We start from the raw sequence: 20,051 nt of genomic DNA, 5'->3' as shown, positions 1-20,051 counted from the left end.
CATGACCAATCAACCTAACCCGCACATCTTTGGACTGTGGGAGGAAACCCACACTGACACAGAATGTGCAAACTCCACACAGACAGTCACCCAAGGCCGGAATTGAACCTGGGTCCCTGGCACTGAGGCAGCAGTGCTAGCCACCGTGCCACCCCTGTTGTGTAGGTCTGCTAAAATTAACAGTGGGGGAAATCTTCAAGATTGTCTTTTGGACTATGTTCATTTCACTTGCAAAAAAATAGAGAAGATTTATGTCATGATATACTAACACTTCATCTCAAACATTGGATGAATCAGTTTAATTTATTGAGAATGGTATGGTTCCAGATATGTTGATCCTGAATTCTACAATCTGAATCTTGTCATTACTAGTTCTAAGGCAATGGTTTTAGCCTTTCACAGTAACTTCATTGCAGTGTTAATGTAAGCCTACTTGTGACACTTATCCCTCTCTTACCGCCCCCCCCCTTGCCAAACCCTAGTCAATGACTTAAATCGCCTTGAACGTTGACTTTTTTACTGGAGTCCTAGCTGGCTTCCTTCCATTGTCCTCAAATCAGAACACGTCAAATGTGCTACATCCCATGTCCTTAACCTTCCATCATCCCCATTCTATCCAAGTGCCAATTGTTATCAGTGTCTCAGTAGGTTAACTTCAATATTCTCTTTCAAATAGTTCCATTCCTGCGTTGTTGCCCTCTAAATCCACCTGCCTTGTTTCCTTTGTCTTGTTCACCCCTTCCCAGGTTTAATAAATCCCTTGAAATCTGTACCCTTCAACCATGCCATTGATTTCACACAACCTCCTCTGCCATCATCTCAAACATTTTCAATTTTACCTCTATTGCATGTGCACTGTTTTGTAATGTGCCTTGAAATATCTTGCTGCCTGAGAGAGAACTACAGGAATGCTGGTTGTTCCACTGCAGTATGGAAGGGAGTGGGAAGTTGATAAGCACAAAAAGGGTAAGGGAGAGCAAAGGCAAGGAAACATTAATAAGAGTGTGGCCTTTTTATTCTTTCAAGGGGATGTTGGTGTTATTGGCGGCCGTATATTATCGATCATACATTATAGCGCACAAATCGCAGCTCTGCATGCTTTCCTGATCTTTATTCATGCAGCAGGTTCAGTTTTTTAAGTACAATGTGACCCATTCTATCATGTGCAGCACAATTTCTGATGCAATAGTTGGGAATGCGTTATAAATCCAAATAAATTTGTCAGAAGATTCAATTGAACTCAAACGCATTCACCAAAGTTTGAATGTTTTCCAATGGTTAGACCGCTTGTTACATCCATATTTGCAACATGTACGTCAATTTGGATTTCACATCATCTGCATGATCTTTGATTACGTTTCTGAGTTTGGAATTAGACTCCCAGCTTTCATTGACAAGGTTGACATGGTTCAAGTACATGTCACATGTAGCAATCCAGTATGGTCTTTTCAGTTAGTGAATTCGTGTACTGGGACCTGGTAGCAGCGCAGTTGGTACATTTTTTGAACAAAAATCATTTTTAATAATGCATGGTGGCAAGGTGCAGGGAGAATGTGGATCAGGAGCTGTATTATTACTGTGGTTTTCTTTCAAGATATAACATTTGCCCAAAGTTATGTAGGACATTGTTTGCACGGACCAATCAGGATTTGCAACACTGATACCATGAATTAACTCTTTGTTTGACAGGTTTGCAGCTGCTACTCCTGAAGAATTAGCTTCCAACAATGATGATTGTGCCATCTGCTGGGACTCCATGCAGTCTGCACGCAAACTCCCTTGTGGCCATCTTTTTCATAAGTATGTTATCCACCATTTATAGTTGTCAATGGATTGGGCTGGGCAGATTTTTATGTCACAACTGTGGATAAGATTTTCCAAGATGTAATCTTTTTATTTTTCCTCATACATTGATTTATTTCTCATATGCTTCAAATCAGCCACCTCCCTCTTGTTTCGGCCCACACCATGAATTTGGGCATTGTTGCTGCTCGGTCTCTGCTCATGTTGCTTGGATGTACTTAAGGATGCAGTTGGCTTCTCGTTTTAAAACCTCTCCTCATTCTTGTCCTACATGGAGGGACCTCACCACCACTACAGTTTCCTTAGACTGTATGATGAACACTCTGTGGCCAACCATCTATGGGTGTCCTGTCTATTGTGCATTAATTCTAATCGTTGCAGGTTAGCATTGTCCCTGATGGCTCTGGTTAGATGGACTCTTGTGTAACACTGAGCAAGGGTAGCAGTGGATTTGCTAAAGCTGGGCTCATTGCTGTTGGGGGAGGGGAGGAGTTGGTAAAGGTCATTGTTCAGTGAGCTCCAACTGTATGCGTATAATCTCATGGATTGGATTGCAGTGTTCCCATGATAAAATAGCTTGGATTTTAATGACTGAGCTTGCAATGATGATTTGTGATTACCAGTAGTTTGGTGCCTTTGGGACTATAATCCACCTGGGATCAGCACCCTGAGGAGATAATAGGGAAGAAGCAAGGGTGGAGAGAATAATTTTAATTTGTGGATTTTGCTGTACTTTTTAGGTAAGTTACAATGCTGTAAAGGGATTTTTTTTCCATATCTCTAAAATTGGCAAATTAGTTTTTTGACTCAATTGGGTTTCACAGCTGTGTAACCTGCTCCCATATATGTTACAATTGCATCTTACAGTCCAAATTTGCAGAATGTGTGTATGTATGTAGTAATTTATGCATATAAATATATAACTGCTTAAATGTATAAAGGTGTGATTGTTACAGACCATATTAGGTTTAGGTTCCAGAGTCTTAGATTACCAGAAAAAGGATGAGCTGATCAGTAATTTTGAAGTCATTTCTTAAGTAGTTTCTTAAGAGGACAGTTTAAATATAACATACAAGCTAAATAGACAAGCAAAGCATAAAATCGGTGACAATTGAGGATGGTTTAAAAATCTGGAGTGCGAACGGATAGATGATGTCATTTTCTGCAGCTGGGGGCTACAGTCTCTTGTCTGTTCAGTATGTAGCTGCCTTTTCTTTTGCTCTGTTTCTTCTAGAGATAAGAGGTGCTACAAAACTCTGTTTCCCTCGGTCTTCCTCTGAAGAAGCAAGGCCAGCATGGATTGCAAAACTCTTTCCTATCTGAAATGATTTTTTCCCCTGGCTCGAGAAAGTCAATTTTTTTTCTCAGATGGTTGTTTTATGTATGGGTCATGAGATTCAATCTTACCAGGAATGTCTGTGCTAGAAACGTCCTTGGCAGAGATAGAAGGCCTGCTCTGTTTTTCAGACAGTGAGCTGCTATGGAAGCTTATAGTATTTACTACATTTCTGAGGATTTTATAAGGCTAGATAGCAATTTAATGCAACCATTATTTGTGTACCTTCCTACACTCAATGGTGCTATGCAAACTTGTTATTACAAATAAAATTACAAAGAGCCAGGAGGTCAAGGACAAAATTGCCATATGATTTATATTATGCAGGACATGTAAAAGGGGATGCAACAATTTTATACACAGGAATAAAATTTCAAAGATACTGTAGGTAATGAAGTAGTAATGGGTGATGACAGCCAACTCCACACAGAATCTTAATTAAAATGTGATGACCTGAATCGAATTTAGTAGATATGATACAAGGCTGCATCTTTGGTTACTGCAGAATCTTGTTTTGACTTGGGTCTTGAAATAAAACACAATAGAATTTTAAAAAATATGTAATGCTGTAACAGTTGAGATTGGCAGAATAATTAAAGATCAAGTTAAAATAGAATCATTTAACTATCAAAGGAGGAAATTGTTGACTTGTAATCCAATTATTCTAGTATGTAGAATATCTAAAAATCAATGTAATTGAGGTACTTGATGGACTAACGAAGAGTCTAAATTGACTATCATAGATTTCTACTGCTGTTGGGCTATTATATCAAAATGATTGCCACTTTCATCCATATCTCAAAGGCTCTCTTTTAAAGTCATCAATTGCATGTCAAGCACTGGGGCACCTGATAAATTGCTACATAAACACAAGTTGCATTCCTTTCCCTGAGACAATACAGAAAGGAACACAAGTGATTGTCAATTTAAAGAAAATGAATTTTGACAAAAGATTACAGAAACTTAAACTCTGCAGGCCAGAGAAAAGGTTAAGTAATGCCCTTATTAATTATATACAATACAGACAAAGTGAACTCCAAATGTTTTTTTCTGGGACAATTAAGGATACTAGAGGGCATAAATCTCAACTTTTAGCAAAAATAATTGTTCCTACAGTATTAGAGTTTTGGAATAACTTTAGAACAATGGAAATCGATAGTGGTAAGGGGTTCAGAACACAGATGGATGCCAGATTAGCAAGAGCACTAGAGGAATGAATCTCGTGAATCGTATGCCCTTTTTTATCTTGATCTTTTCTTCTGTTTTAAAACTGAACACCTATTTTACTATTTATAAATGCACAAGTACACAACATCATTTATCATTATGCATTAATGTAGTCTACACTGATTATGTTGCATCTTTTTAAGTTTGATATTAATATATTGTGATCCAGTAAGTGACTTCATATCTAAGACGGGTTGGTTGTATATTCTTTGTAGGGTTTTTTTAAGTACCAATTGACTGTTCATCTGTTGTTACATTACCAGCTCCTGTCTGCGTTCCTGGCTTGAGCAGGACACCTCTTGTCCCACCTGCAGAATGTCGCTCAACATTAATGAAGACAACCATGCTGGTGAACCTCGACAGCGAGATAACCTTGATGAAAATATCGGGCCTGTACCAGTTGTGGAGGGCAGGCCACATCTTAACCATCATAACCATTTCTTCCATTTTGATGGTGAGCTGTTCGTGTTTAATAAGCATTTACAATAAACTTGTGTGCATACTTTTTTAACTGTTTAGTAGTTGCAAACTTATTAGTTACCATATAGTATTTTAGGAGATTGGAGTTATAGTAGTGACATTTCATTCTCAAAAATAACAATTTAAGTACAGGAAATGAATCCTAAAGGAAATTGACTTTTTTTCTATTAATTGTTGGTGGATAGGACATTGACCATATTCGAGAAAAAGGACTGGAACAGGCTTCAAATAATTTTTGGAGCATTAGAAATTAAAGGTGTGAAGGGAAAGCTGGGTGCTGTTCCAAGGTAATTGGTGGATGGGACTACCTACGTTATTGGAATTGCCAACTAGCCTCAAATGTTGACAGAGCCCTGAGGAGCAGGTGACTGCTCCAATTTCCTCCCCTTCCTGGGCAAGAACATCTGCAGATAGTTAAGGGATTTCTTCTCCCAAGAATAGACACAATTGGAATTGAGCATTCTGGTTCCCATTTATGCTTCTTGCATAGGACACAAAATTATATGCAATATTGTATCTGTGTAACTTGACATGGGAGCTGTATCTAAATTATGCAGGGGTTTGCGATTGGGTCAAATGTTTTTAGAGGGTTCACAATTGGCAGTAGTAAAAGATTGGTACTCTGTGACTGAAGGTAACCACATACCAACACTAACAGTTGAAAGGTAGCTATGACACCCGAGTTCATAAGTGCAATGGAAGTATGCCTCCTTCAGCAACTTGCATATTGTTTATACATATTAAAAACTTAACTAGACCAGCCATATAAATAGTGACCAAATGTGCAGGTCAGAGGCTAGGAATTCTGCATTGCGTAACTATCCTCCTGACACCCCAAAGCCTACCCTCCATCTATTAGGCACAATTCAGGAGTGCGATGGAGTTCTCTCCACTTGCCCAGATGAGTGCAGCTCGGCAAACATTCCAGAAGCTCAATGCGATCCAAGACAAAATAACTCACTTGATTGGCGTCCAATCCACCATATTCACTCCCTCCTCCAGTGTATAATGACAACAGTGTGTACCATCTACAGAATGTACCACAGCAATTCATTAAGACTCTTCCAAACCCATGACCTCCACCATCTAGAAGAACAATGGTGTGGGTTACAGACCACCCTGATTTGCAACCATACCACCATTACTTCACTCCCTGGGACAAATTCCTGGAATTCCCGCCCCAATAGCCTTGAATGTACGTAGACCACATGAACTGCAGTGGTTCAAGGAGGAAGGTCACTACTATTTTGAGAGCAATTAGGGTCAGCAATAAATGCTGGCCTTCCCAGCGATGCTCTTGTCCCATGAACATTTTTTAAAATCACCACGCATCCATAATGGAAAATTTTAGCTTAAAAACAAAAGTGCTGTTACCTCTTCAGTCACTTTTGGGATCCCAGCTTGTTTCTTGTATCACAGTAACTTGTTAATTGCTTCCTGCCTATTTCTTGTGTGTAATACAAACATTCTACAATCTTATAAAAATAACGTTAGCATGAAACTGAATAAGATCATTAGAAATACGAGCAGGAGTAGGCCAATTGCTGCTATTCGAGAAGATCATGGCCAGCCTGAACATGGCCTTAACTCCACTTTCTTGCATGCTCCCTAATAACCTTTGGCTGCCTTAGCGATCAAAGATCTATCTAACTTGCGCTTGAATATATTCAATGATGTCATCTCCACTGCTCTCTATCAAAGAGAATTCAAAAGACTAATGACCCTTTGAGAGAAGATTATTCCTCCTCGTCTCTTAGATGGGAGATCCCTTATTTTTAAACTGTGTCCCCTAGTTTTAGATATCCACTACAAGAGGGAACATCCTCCCAGCATTTACCCTGTCAAACCCACTCAGCATCTTGTGTTTAAATAAGATTGTGTCTCATTCTTCTAAACTCCAATGAGAAAAGGTCCAGTCTACACAACCGTTCCTCATTAAACAGCCCCTTCTTGCCAAAAATCGGTCTAGTGATCCTTCTCTGAACTGCTTACAATGCAAGTATATCTACCCTTAAGTAAGGGGACCAAAACAGTACACAGTACAGCAGATGAGGTCTCACCAATGTCCTGTACAGTTGTAGCAAGACTTCCCCACTTTTATACTTCATCCGCCTTGCAATAAAGGCCAGCATTCTACTTGCCTTCCAAATTACATGCTGCACCTGCATGCTAAGTTTTAGTATAAGGACACCTAGATCTCACACTGCAGCATTCTGCAGTCTCTCTCTATTTGAATAATCTGCTTTTCTATTCCTTCTGCTAAAGCGGACAGTCTCCCCATTTTTCCATGTTATACTCCATCTGACAATTTTTGCACACTCACTTAACCTATCCATATAGCTTTGCAGACTTTATACCCTCCTTGTGACTTGCTTTGCTATGTATCTTTGTACGATCAGCAAATGTGGCTATAATACAGTCTCTACCTTTGTCCAAGTCATGGTTGAGGTCACAAAGTTGATCTCTGGCAGTCCACTTGTTGCATTTTGTCAACCTAAAAATGACTCTCTCCTGTTTGTTAGCCAATCCTTGCAAATCCTCCCTCTCTGTGCTAATAATGTATCATCTCCAATATCATGAGCTCTCTTGCAGTAACTTTTTTATGTGGCACCTTATTGGATGTCTTTTGGAAACCCAAATACACTACATCTACCAGTTCTCCTTTATCCATCCTGCTTGTTACATCCTCAGAGTTCTGGTTAATTTGATACCCTGATTATTGCTGTTTATACATTCCAGGATCTCGAATTGCCAGTTGGTTGCCTAGTTTCTCAGTGGAAGTAATGCATACAACAAATATCCTTGGTATTGCACAGGTGAACAATTCTCAGCTCAATGCTATGGTAAGTCAAATTGGAGAATACACACTAATATTCATTTGGTGGTACAAAAGTGATATTTTGTTGAAGACATTTTGTCAAAGCTTAATGGTCTTTTACTCATCAGGACAATTGCAAGAATGCCACTGTCTGGAGAAACAACAACTTGCACTGTATTCTCACACTCTTGTAATACAGTGTAAAGTTGTTGTTTCTGTTGACAATGGTATTCTTGTGATTTTCCTGATGAGCACAAGGCAGAAAGCTTTGACAATGTATTTTTTCAGTAATACACAGTGTATTCTGTTAAGTCATTTATTTCCTCATGTAGCAATCAGTAGCATGCCCAGAGTCTCAGTGATGTCTTAGTGATATAGAGTAGATTGCTGTATGAATATCTTACAATGTAGGGTAAAAAAAGGTAGGTTTGTTGCTGCTGTTATTTCTGTCATGGTGAGTTCCTGATCCCATTTCAAGGAGGTCTTCCTCCTTCATCTCCCATCTTGGGAGACAGCAATGTAAAACTAGAGCTGAACTAGTGACAAAACAATGAAGAGAAAAGGCCTGGAAGCGGGTGCTCTCTGCCTTTTGGTGTTCCCAATCTTAGCTAAGCAGTGTGTTATAGTATGGAGGCTACTGTTGTGTTTTTTTCATCTTTTCCATTTCCACATCAACTAGATTCCATAAGATTATAATTGTTCCACTGGGTTGTGATTTTAATTACAATATTATAAAAGATGTTAAAGGGGAAGAGTTGTGGACACAGAATTGGCCTATTATCCGAAATGTTAACCCATGAGATATCAGTACACATAATGGTATCTTCCAGTCAACCTTTTGCTCGGTTTAAGCTTTGAGTTGCTGTTTGAGTCAATCTAGGGTACATATTTTATGTTGAACCCCTGCTGTTGGGACATCAAGGTGCATATTTATTTTCTTTAATATTTGGAGTGTTTTAAATTATGGATCTGACTGACTCTTTGCTGTGGTATCCTGTTGAGCAGCTTCATCTTGAGCAAACCTGTGATATGACCACTGAGATGGAGAAGAATTGATCCTAATATCGTCAAAAATGGCCTGTTTATTTCTTATCTTTAAGCCTCCTGTGATCAAGCTTTAATTATTTGTACAAGGAAATACTATCCAAATATTATCCTCCATTTGTATTAATTTGTTGCAGTAGATTTATTTCTCAGTGGTGAGGGATTAAGGCAGAACTACAAGAACATGTTGCCTTTCTCGAGTGTGATTATTGCATTTCTACCTACAGGCTCATCAAATCCAAGAGATGTTTCCCCAGGTTCCATATCATCTTGTCCTCCAGGATCTACAGCTAACTCGTTCCATAGAAATCACCACTGATAATATACTGGAAGGAAGAATTCAGGTTCCCTTTCCCCAACAAGTTAGTGTTCTTTTTCTTTTACATGTATTTATTTAAAATACTAATTTGAATTTCTGTTGTTCATTGCTCATCTCACTGTTCCCTTCAATGCATTTCAAAAGCGTCAAGAAAGTAGACCAGCACTGAATGGTCCAGCTGTGGAAGAAAATGATGGTCATTCAGGTGACTCAAACAGTGAAGAGCAGGTAAATCATATTTCGTAGTACATCTTGATTATATGAGACTTGGAATACTGCTCCTCTGGAGGAGGAAACTCTTCGAGCATCTCATGATAACTGGATAGGATATAATGAAAGTCTTTTTTTGATGTATGAGGCCTTGGTCTCTTTATCGCTACTTAATGGTCAGTGTTTCTTCAAAATTTCAGATATGCCACCTCATACAATGTTGTTCTTCCCTCATTCTATATTCTGGATCCCACTATATTTCATATATTCTTTTTCAAGACCTGCCCTTACTGACTGGCTTTTCACAATATTAGTGATGGAATTACCTTTTGAAACTCCTGTATTTTCATCAAATAGCTTTGTCATGTGAAAGAAAAAGACTGTCAAAACTGGACATCAAATACTCCCATTCTTGTCTTTTCTCTGACATGCAATTCTCAGGCCTCTAAAAGCTAAGCTTGGTGTTACCCAGAACTAGCTAAATTACCTTTTTGTTTTTGTAATTTTCAGCCTTGGTGGTACCTGCATTGTGCAATCTTAATCTTCTATCTTAGTATTCCAGTATTTTTTAAAAATTCCACGTTATTTTTGCAATTGCAAGCAGTTGTGATCAGGCACCCTTAGCATATGATTGAACCTTAAACTGTTCAATGTCTACAAAGATTCCTGTTTACCAGTTGCAAAGCTTCAGTAACCTATTAGCCTCAAGCAGTCTATTGTGAAAGTGTCTCAACTTCTTCCAATCACATCTTTAATCTCAGACATTTCTCTCCTTTAGTTGATGTTCTGTTGGTATTCTAAAGTTAGGAGGATAATCCAGTTATATGTTTACAAGACATCCCTACTGTCTTGCCGCTCTTCTCTTGCCCTTGCATAATTTGTATTGTATTAAGCACTATCCAAACAAAATGTAGTTGATCAGAGTTTAACGTGTCAAAAGATATTAAAATTAGTGTCTATGTATGGAAAGTTTACATTAGCCAACTACAGCTCGCAGGATATTTCGTATCACCTGAAAGTGACATTACTTTGATTTTGATTTGATTGATTATTGTCACATGTATTAGTATACAGTGAAAAGTATTGCTTCATGCACGCTATACAGACAAAGCATACCGTTCATAGAGAAGGAAACGAGAGTGTGTAGAATGTAGTGTTACAGTCATAGCTAGGATGTAGAGAAAGATCAACTTAATGCAAGGTGGGTTCATTCAAAAGTCTGACGGCAGCAGGGAAGAAGCTGTTCTTGAGTCGGTTGGTATGTGACCTCAGACTTTTGTATCTTTTTCCCAATGGAAGAAGGTGGAAGAGAGAATGTCTGGGTTGCGTGGGGTCCTTAATTATGCTGGCTCCTTTGCCGAGGCAGCGGGAAGTGTAGACAGAATCACTGGATGGGAGGTTGGTTTGCAAGATGGATTGGGCTACATTAACGACCTTTTGTAGTTTCTTGCGGTCTTGGGCAGAGCAAGTGCCAAACCAAGTTGTGATATAACCAGAAAGAATGCTTTCTATGGTGCATCTGTAAAGGTTGGTGAGAGTCGTGGCTGACATGCCAAATTTCATTACCCTTGTACAGGAAGTCAAACTATAAGCTCTTAGCTGCTGTGTACAAAGCTAGACCAATCCACGACTAGTTAGAACAAATTGCTTTCGAGCACATTGGCTAAGTGCACCCAAGAATAAATCAGCAACAGATTTAAAATGTGGAGCTTTCTAACAGTCCGAAAGATGTGCTGGTTAGGTGCATTGCTATGCTAAATTCTCCCTCCGTGTACCCGAACAGGCAGTGGAGTGTGGCAACTAGGGGATTTTCACAGTAACTTCTTTGCAGTGTTAATGTAAGCCTACCTGTGACACTATTAAATAAACGTAAACATGTAATAGACTTGCGTAACATAGAATCATTCTTTGAAATTGTCACTGAGTCATTATTGGCATGGACATGGTCTGTTTAACCCAAGCTGTAAATAAGTAATTAAAAATTTAGTTCCCTTGGGTTTTAATAATTTTACCTTTTGAAACTTGACATGGCAATTACCAATGGAAGATATTCTCTGTTGCAAATCTTATGCTTATCAGCTGTCTAAGGCCCTCCAAAAATAAATCCTGAATTTCTAAAGTGTTTTAGCGATTCTTTTCAAAGCACCCTGCTTTAATTTGGAGAAAATGTAAAGCTCAGTAAAACCATGAGTTCAGATAAATGTTATTTTATATGGAATGTTAAATATTTACTTCCTATTAAATGTTGTTTTGCAAATCATTAATTCAGATTTACATGATCTCAGTGCCAAAAAATACAATCTCGTTCAAAAATGCCATCTTGCAGAAGTTCCACCCCGCTTCTATTTCATATTTCTAAGGTGCTCTTTCATTGAGTTGCAAATGCTTCCACTCATTCATATTGAATTTGTCCTGCTTGTGAGCAGAGCAGACATGGGCGATTTTCCACATTCCCGGTAAATGCCAGTATTGGAGCTGTACTGGAACAGCTTGGCTAGGGGCATGGCAAGTTCTAGAAAACAAGTTTTCGGTACTATTGCCAGGATGTTGTCAGGGCCCCATAGCCTTTGTAGTATCCAGAACTTCTACCGTTTATTGATTTCACATAGACTGGTTCAAATTGACTGAAAACTATGATGCAGGAGACTTTGGGAGGAGGCTGAGATGTATCATTCACTCAGTATTTCTGGCTGAAGATGGTGATGCCTTAGCCTTGTCTTTTGCACTGTGGTCTCCTCCATCATTCGAGGGCAGGGAAATTGGTGGAGCCACCTCCTCTGGTTTGTTTAATTGTCCTCTGTCATTCATGACTGGATGTGGAGGACTGCAGAGCTTGGACCTGATCCATGGGTTGTGGGATCGCTTGGCTCTGTCTATTGCATGCAAGTAGTCTTGTGTTGTGGCTTCACGATATTGACATCTTTTTTAAGGGATACCTGGTGCTACTCCTGACATGCCGTCCTGCACTCTTCTTTGAACCACAGTTGATCCCCCAGCTTGATGGTAATGGGCGGCAAAATGGTTAGCAGTGCTGCCTCACCGCGCTAGGGACCCAGGTTTGATTCCTGGCTTAGGTGACTGTCTGTGTGGAGTTTGCACATTCTCCCCATGTCTGCGTGGGTTTCCTATGGGTGCTCCGGTTTCCTCCTGCAGTCCAAGGTGTGCGGGTTAGGTGGATTGGCCATGCTAAATTGCCCCTTAGTGTCAGGGGGACTAGCTAGGGTAAATGTATAGGGTTATGGGGATAAGGCCTGGGTGGGACTGTGGTCGGTGTGGACCCGATGGGCCAAATGGCCTCCTTCTGCACTGTAGGATTCTGTGATAGTCTGGAATCAATGCTTAGAACTCCCAGGGTGACTTCCTCCTGACTGTATACTGCTGTCCTGCCACCTCTGGTGGGAATGACCTGTTGGTACAACAGCACATAACCAGGGAAGATGGTGGTGCTGGGACCTTGTCTGTAAGGTATGATTCTGAGAGTATCACTGTCAGGCTGTTGCTTGACTAATGTGGGACAAGCTCTCCCAATTTTCTCACAAGCCCCAAGGTTGTTAGTAAGGAGGACTTTGCAGCGTTGAAAGGGCTGGATGTGCCATTGTTGCCTAGCAGATACCAAATGCTCTGTCTGGTTTCATTTATTTTTGACTTTGCAGCGAGTTGATACAATTGAGTAACTTGCTGGAACATAAAACTAGGAGCAGGAGTAGGCCATTTGGCCTCTCGAGCCTGCTCCGCCATTCAATAAGATCATGGCTGATATTTTTGTGGACTCAGCTCTACTTACCCACCTGCTCACCATTACCCTTAATTCCTTTACTGATCAAAAATCTGTCTATCTTTGCCTTAAAAACATTCAACAAGGTAGCTTCATCTGCTTCACTGGGCAGGGAATTCCACAGATTCGCCACACTTTGGGTGAAGAAGTTCCTCCTCAAGCCAGTCCTAAATCTGCTCCCCCTTATTTTGAGGCTATGCCTCCTAGTTCTGGTGTCACCTGCCAGTGGAAACAACCTCCCTGCTTCTGTCTTATCTATTCCCTTCATAATTTTATGTTTCTATAAGATCTCCCCTACCCCCCCCTCACTTTTCTAAATTCCAATGAATATAGTCTCCTCATAAACCAACCCTCTCAACTCTGGAATCAACCTAGTGAATCTCCTCTGAAACCCCTCCAATACCAGTATATCCCTTCTCAAGTAAGGAGACCAAAACTGTGCACAGTACTCCAGGTGTGGCTTCACCAGCACCTTATACAGCTGCAACATAACCTCCCTGTTTTTAAACTCCATCCATCTAGCAATGAAGGACAAAATTCCATTTGCTGCCTTAATTACCTGCTGCACCTGCAAACCAACTTTTTGTGATTCATGCACAAGGACACCAAGGTCCCTCTGCACAGCAGCATGCTGCAATTTTTTTACCATTGCAATAATAGTCCATTTTGCTGTTATTCCTACCAAAATGGATGAGCTCACATTTACCAACATTGTACTCCATCTGCCAGACCCTTGCCCACATGTTCAGTATCCTCTGCACACTTTGCTCTACCGCTCAGCTTAGTGTCATTTGCGAACTTTGACACACTACACTTGGTCCCCAACTCCAAATCATCTGTGTAAATTGTAAACAACTGCGGTCCCAACACTGATCCCTGAAGCACATCACTAGTCACTGAGCGCCAATCAGAAAAACACTAATTTACCCCCAGTCTTTGCTTTCTGTTAGTTAACCAATCCTCTATCCCTACTAATACATTACCCATAATGCCATGAACCTTTATTGTATGCAGCAGCCTTTTGTGCGGCACCTTGTTGAATGCCTTCTGGAAATCCAGATACACTACATCCACCAGTTCCCCATTGTCCACCATGCTCATAATGTCCTCAAAGAATTCCACTATATTAGTTAAACAAGACCTGCCTTTCGTGAAACTATGCTATTGCTAGGCTATTTTTGAGAGTATTTAAAAGTCATTCTCATTTGAGTCTGGAGTCGCATGTAGGCCAGACTCGGGAAGGATGGCAGATTTGTTTTCCTAAAGGGCATTAATGAACCAGATAGTTTTTATGCCAATCAACAATGGTTTCATGGTCACTATAACTGAGATTCCATTGTTTTAATTAATTGAATTTGAATTCCCAGAGGCCAAGAGCATGAGCTTAGATCTCTGAATTACTAGTCCAGTGACTTTACAACTCTGCCACCATCTTCCTCAAGGTTGCACACTCGTACATTATAGTTGTGAGCTCAGCATTTTGAGCTTTTCAAATTTAAGAATTCAAATGCGCACTACAATCTACTGCTTATAAACATTTTTAATGCTACAGAATCCTAATTCAAATGTCCCAAATGGTAAGCTACCTTGAATCTATAATCATAGAATCCCTACAGTGCTGAAGGCAGCCATTTGGCCCATTGAGTCTGTAGCAACTCTGACAGAGCATCTTACCTAGCCCTATCCCCATAACCCCACTAATCCCTGCAACATACACATCTTGGGACACTATGGGACAATTTGGCATGGCCAATCCACCTAACCACATCTTTGAACTGTGGGAGGAAACCGGAGCACCCGGAGGAATCTCTCTGATACGGGGAGAATGTGCAAATTCCACATAGACAGTCACCCAAGGCTGGAATCAAACCTGGTTACTTGGCACTGTGAGGCAGCAGTGCTAACCACTGTGCTGCCCCTGCATGTGAAGTGAAATAAAAGTTTGGAAGAAATGTGTCATGCTAAAATGGATATACTGCAGATTAATTAATCATGGAAAGGAAGTGGAAGAAGAAATATTTGAATATTAAAGTGAAATGAATAAAGAATAATAATCATGGACCACTTTACTCAACCCTAAATAAACTGGCAGAAGGTAGCACAAAAGGGCACAGGATTGGGTTTTTTGTGCAGTACCCGTTGTTATCTAGAGAGTGAACATTGCTGGATCTGGTTATGAGAAATGAAGCATAACTGATCAGTGAACTTATTGTAGAAGAACACCTGGCAGTAGCAATCACACTTTATTGGGTTTAAGTTAAAGATTCAAAATTACATAAGACAAAGACCAAAATAATAAATTGAGGGGGTGGGAGGGAGCTGATTTTCAGGGATGAGAATAGAACTAGAAAGAATTTACTGACACACAGGAATAAACAGTTTGAAATATTTGAAGTGCTGATCAATACATTTGATACCTCATTTTAAAAAGAGCAAACCATGTTAAAGAAATGAAGGCAAAATTAATTAAGGAGACTAACATGGTGAACTTGACATTAGAAAAAAATACAATTAAGATGTGAAGGGCATAATTGATAAACTATTCAAACTCAGACAAAATAAAATCCCTGCCTGGATGGATTGTATCTGCACATTTAAAGGAGGTAAGGGAAGAAATAGCAGATTTATATATGAATTATTTGAAATAACACTAAATAGGTGTAATCTATTTGGATTTCCAAAACTTTTATGGAATACCACATAATAGATTTGCGAATAACATCAAAACATGGAGTTGGAACAATGAGTAGCAAGGTAATGTAGTTTAACCAGATTAGCAAATGGTTGAAAGTTCAACAGGATTGGTGCTATATCCACTGCACCCTCTTTACATTAAGGTTTTGGAGAAGAATTGAAAAATTCGCAGATGACATTTGTGGAGATATAGTTAATTCAGTGGAGTGCTGTAACAAAATGCAGGGGGACTTTAATAAGCATGCAGAATGGATGTGTAATTGCCATTCGCAATAGATGAGCATGACTTACTACATTTTGGTAGGAAGATGAGATTATGCACTCCTTGAAAAATAAATGTCTAAATGGGGTAATTAAAAGCAAAGCACTGGAAGTCTGAACTTAAAAACAGAAAATGCTGTATAAACTCAGCAGGTCTGACAATATCTGGAGAGAGGTAGAGATAACATCTCAAGTCTGACTCTTCAGAGTCTAAATGGGGTTGTTTAAAGTTTATTTATTATTGCCACAAGTAGGCTTGTGACAATAATAAATAATTACGTTTACTGTGAAAATCCCCTAGTCACCACATTCCAGCACCTGTTTGGGTACACTGAGGGAGAATTTAGCATGGCTAATGCACCTAACCAGCACATCTTTCAGACTGTGGAAGGAAACCAGAGCATCCAGAGGAAACCCACGTAGACACACAGAGAACGTGCAGACTCTGCACAGACAGTGACCGAAGTCAGGAATCGAACCTGGGTCCATGGCACTGAGAGGCAGCAGTGCTAACCAGGGTGGCAAACAGGAATCTGGGGATCACATGTTAGTAAAGTAGCGACACATTTTAACAAGGCCATTTTTTTTTAAAAAGCATCAGGGTTAATTTCTGGAACAAAAGAAGTAGAGAATTGTTAAACCTGTATAGAACCTGAGTTAGACCATACTTGAAGTACAAACAGTTTTAGTCATAAAAAGCACAGAGGTACTGCAGAAAAGATTAACTAGAATCATACCAGAACTGAGGGGTTATACCTATCAGGAAAGATTTGAACAGGTTTGGACTGCCAACCTTTTCTAGAAAAGAAGACTCTGATAAATTGATAGAGCACTTTAGGATAATTGAGATAATCGAAATCAAGATCATTTCCTTCATTCAGAGCGCAGCTAGAATCTGGAATTTGCGACCACCAAGGAATAATTGAACCATGTAGCATAAATCAGGTGTGACCAACTGGTGGCCTATGGGCCAGATTGTGTCCCCCAAAGCCATTCTATGTTATCCCTGGAGCCACTGTTCAAAATGCTGATAAGTGAAGTTGAAGATTCTGGAAGGGGAGGCTCCTCCAATCACAGGCTATTCCTCTCCTCTGTTTGTTGCTGTTAGGCTCACGAATAAAAGGCGGGAAACACTGATGGAGCCCATGCTGGGGAGAGTTCGCTGTTGGGAAAGCTAGCAACTAGCCCAGAGCCTGGTGGGGGTGGAAGGTAGGGGGAAACGATTGGTTGAGCGGCTTAGGATTAGCAGAATTGGATGCTAGAAACTGTTTGAGGGGCCCTGGAGGAGGGTGCTAGCTAATGGTTGGGGGCCTGGCTGGGTGAGTGAAGAGACTTGGTACCCAGCGGTGGGTGGGTAGACAGGTGTGTCTGACTCCCTTCCAGTATCAGGATTCTCATTTGCCCTCCCCACCATACCAACACAAACCCTCACTCTGAGAGTGGGTGTGAGTATGCGAATGTTCACCCCGAGATTGGGAGTGTCACCTTCTTGCACTCTAATGGTCCTCTTTTTTAATCCGTCTTTTTTAATTATCAGTTTATTTATTTCACATTTCTTTAATTTTTGCTCAGCATGTTGCTTGTTTTGTTCACACCTTCATTATAAAAAAAAATCTTGTTCAATGTTGTGCCAAACTTAACTTTGTGAAATTTGCTCATAAGCTCCTAGAGTGAGGGGAAAAATGGAAATGCGCTTTCCCTACACATAAGCCTGGCAAAATGTATTTAAAAGGAATTTAGATAAGCATATGAGGGCAAAAGAAATAGAAAGGCATATTAATGGGGTTAAATAAAGGGTGGAAGGAAGCTTGTAAGTAGCATAAATACTAGAATGAACCTGGTGGGCAATTTAGCCTTATTTTGTGCTGTAAATATTTTGTGACCTGATCACATCATGTTCACATGTGATTGTGTTACATATTTAAACTGAAGAGTAGAGACTAATCAATAATTTTACAATACCTTTATTGATTATACCTATATCAAACATCTTACTTTCCACTTTCTTAGGAATACTTCCTATAAGGACCTGAGCCTTATCAGTTACCTGAGGTATTAAGCCAGTTTTCTCACTAATGAGCTCTTTTTGTTGAGCTAATGCGATCTCATTTAGCTATCAACAAAGACCACTTTTGTTGTATATAATTGCTAATTGACCAAGTGAAATCTTTAATTATCAATGTACCTTTGCTATGTTACTGTTCAGCACAGGCTAATGCCTCCCATTCTACAGAAACCTTATTATAAAAAATAAAATTTAAACAAGTGTTTTACTGTTGCAGGACTAACTTTTCTGCTCTTGCATCTATGTAATTGATTACAGATCACTGAAACTTAAACATAATGTTCTGGTGTGTTTTAATTACGTTCTCATTAAGTTTGTAGTTACTTCGAATTGAAACCAGTAGGGTCAGTGTTAGTTCAAAAGTTAAATCATCACTACTTTAAAATTGAATTATACTTCCTTGCTTAACAGAGAAGCTAACAATATGAAGACAAATAATTAACACTTGGGTCAGTCTGATGAACTCCTTTTTTTATTTCAATTGAATTTTCTTAATCAGGCCTCCATTATAGAGGAAGATCCCCTGTTCTGCATCTAGCATAATATTTGATCCAAATTTGGGAAGTTGCCATGTAGTGTAAGGCACTGACTCTCTCTCACCTATCCAACTCATTGACCGTGCATTCAAACAAAACAAAAGTGAAAACTGCAGTTACTCTAACACTTGTGTATTAATGTTTTCTGCAAATTTGACCGTTGCAACAAATTGATCATCTCTCCTTTGCACTTTTCATGGTTATAGTTTTACTATGAATCAGTTTGAATGCCAGTGTACATGATTGTAACAGCGTCTTCTTTACATCTTCAGACTGAGCATTCAGCCCTTGAACTCAGCCAAAGTGTGGAAGAGACATTTGAAGCTGGCAGTGAATTTCCACAAATTGATGTTCCGACTGAAGACTTTGAAGCACGTGGAAGTCGTTTCTCAAAGTCGGCAGATGAGAGACAGCGAATGTTAATTCAACGCAAAGAAGAACTACTGCTGCAAGCTCGGAGGTAAGGGGCTACTAAGCAGTGGGAGAAATTTGTGTTTAGGCCCTGATTGATGATAAGTAGGATATTCACTCATTACGGGAATGTCTGGGACTTGTACAACATGTAAAGGGTTGTGCAATTTTAGGGGGAAAAAAAATCTAATTTGAAAATGTTAATATTAATTTGGGTTTTAACCTCCTGTTTAATTGATATGATTACATCATTGCCTTAAGAAAAGATAAGATGGTGACTGGAGACCTTGAACATTTTCAGCTGTTTTGAGCACCAGCATGGATTTGTAAAGAGTAGGCCATGTCTGACAAACCTGATTTAATATTTTGAACAAGTGACTAAAGCAGTGGAGAGGAGAATGTCCAAGGATGTTACTTTTATGGACCTGCAAAAAGCATTTGATATGGTCTGTCATAATAGACTGTTAGCTAAGCTTAAAGCTCATGATATTGAAAGCAAATTATTGACCTAGTTATGAAATTGATTGAATTTTCAGGATAAAACTGTCCTCCAGGGATCTGTTCAACTAGTCATCCTATTTATTGATGACTTAGATGATAATGGGATATGTTTAAACAGCTGAAGGCACTGGATACTGCAAAGGCTATAGGCCCTGACAATATTCCATCAATAGTACTGGAGACTTGTGCTCCAGATCTAACCATGCCCCTAGCCAAGCTGTTCCAGTACAGTGGTACAATGTGAAAAATTGACCAGGTATGTCCTGTACACAAGAAACATCCAACCTGGCCAATTACAGCCCTATCAGTCTATTCTTGATCATCAATGAAATGATGGAAGGGGTCGTCAAAAGCACTATCATGTGACACTTGCACGTGACACTTGCACAGCAATAGCCTGCTCACTGATGCTCAGTTTGGGTTCTACCAGGGCCACTCAGCTCCTGACCTCATTACAGCTTTGGTTCAGATCTGGACAAAGGAGGTGAACTCCAGAGGTGAGAGTGACTGCCCTTGACCAAGTATGGCATCAAAGAACCCTAGTAGGAAGAAAACCGTCCACTAGCTGGAG

The 20,051-nt window shown here is 39.8% G+C and overlaps 1 protein-coding gene across 2 annotated transcripts in view; it reads left to right on the top strand.

The window, feature by feature from the left end:
• The window catches only part of amfra (autocrine motility factor receptor a), a 48,552-nt gene that overhangs the window by 25,483 nt on the left and 3,018 nt on the right, over positions 1-20,051 (top strand). For both annotated transcript variants that reach the window (XM_078211107.1, XM_078211106.1), the window contains exons 8-13: positions 1,690-1,800; positions 4,630-4,820; positions 7,586-7,689; positions 8,936-9,070; positions 9,172-9,255; positions 18,841-19,028. In XM_078211107.1, the coding sequence (XP_078067233.1) occupies positions 1,690-1,800; positions 4,630-4,820; positions 7,586-7,689; positions 8,936-9,070; positions 9,172-9,255; positions 18,841-19,028 (813 nt within the window). The remainder of the gene's footprint in view (positions 1-1,689; positions 1,801-4,629; positions 4,821-7,585; positions 7,690-8,935; positions 9,071-9,171; positions 9,256-18,840; positions 19,029-20,051) is intronic.

Source organism: Mustelus asterias, chromosome 4 (genome assembly GCF_964213995.1).
Source record: "Mustelus asterias chromosome 4, sMusAst1.hap1.1, whole genome shotgun sequence".
Taxonomy (NCBI): Eukaryota; Metazoa; Chordata; class Chondrichthyes; order Carcharhiniformes; family Triakidae; genus Mustelus; species Mustelus asterias.
This window is presented reverse-complemented; position numbering and strand designations above follow the sequence as displayed.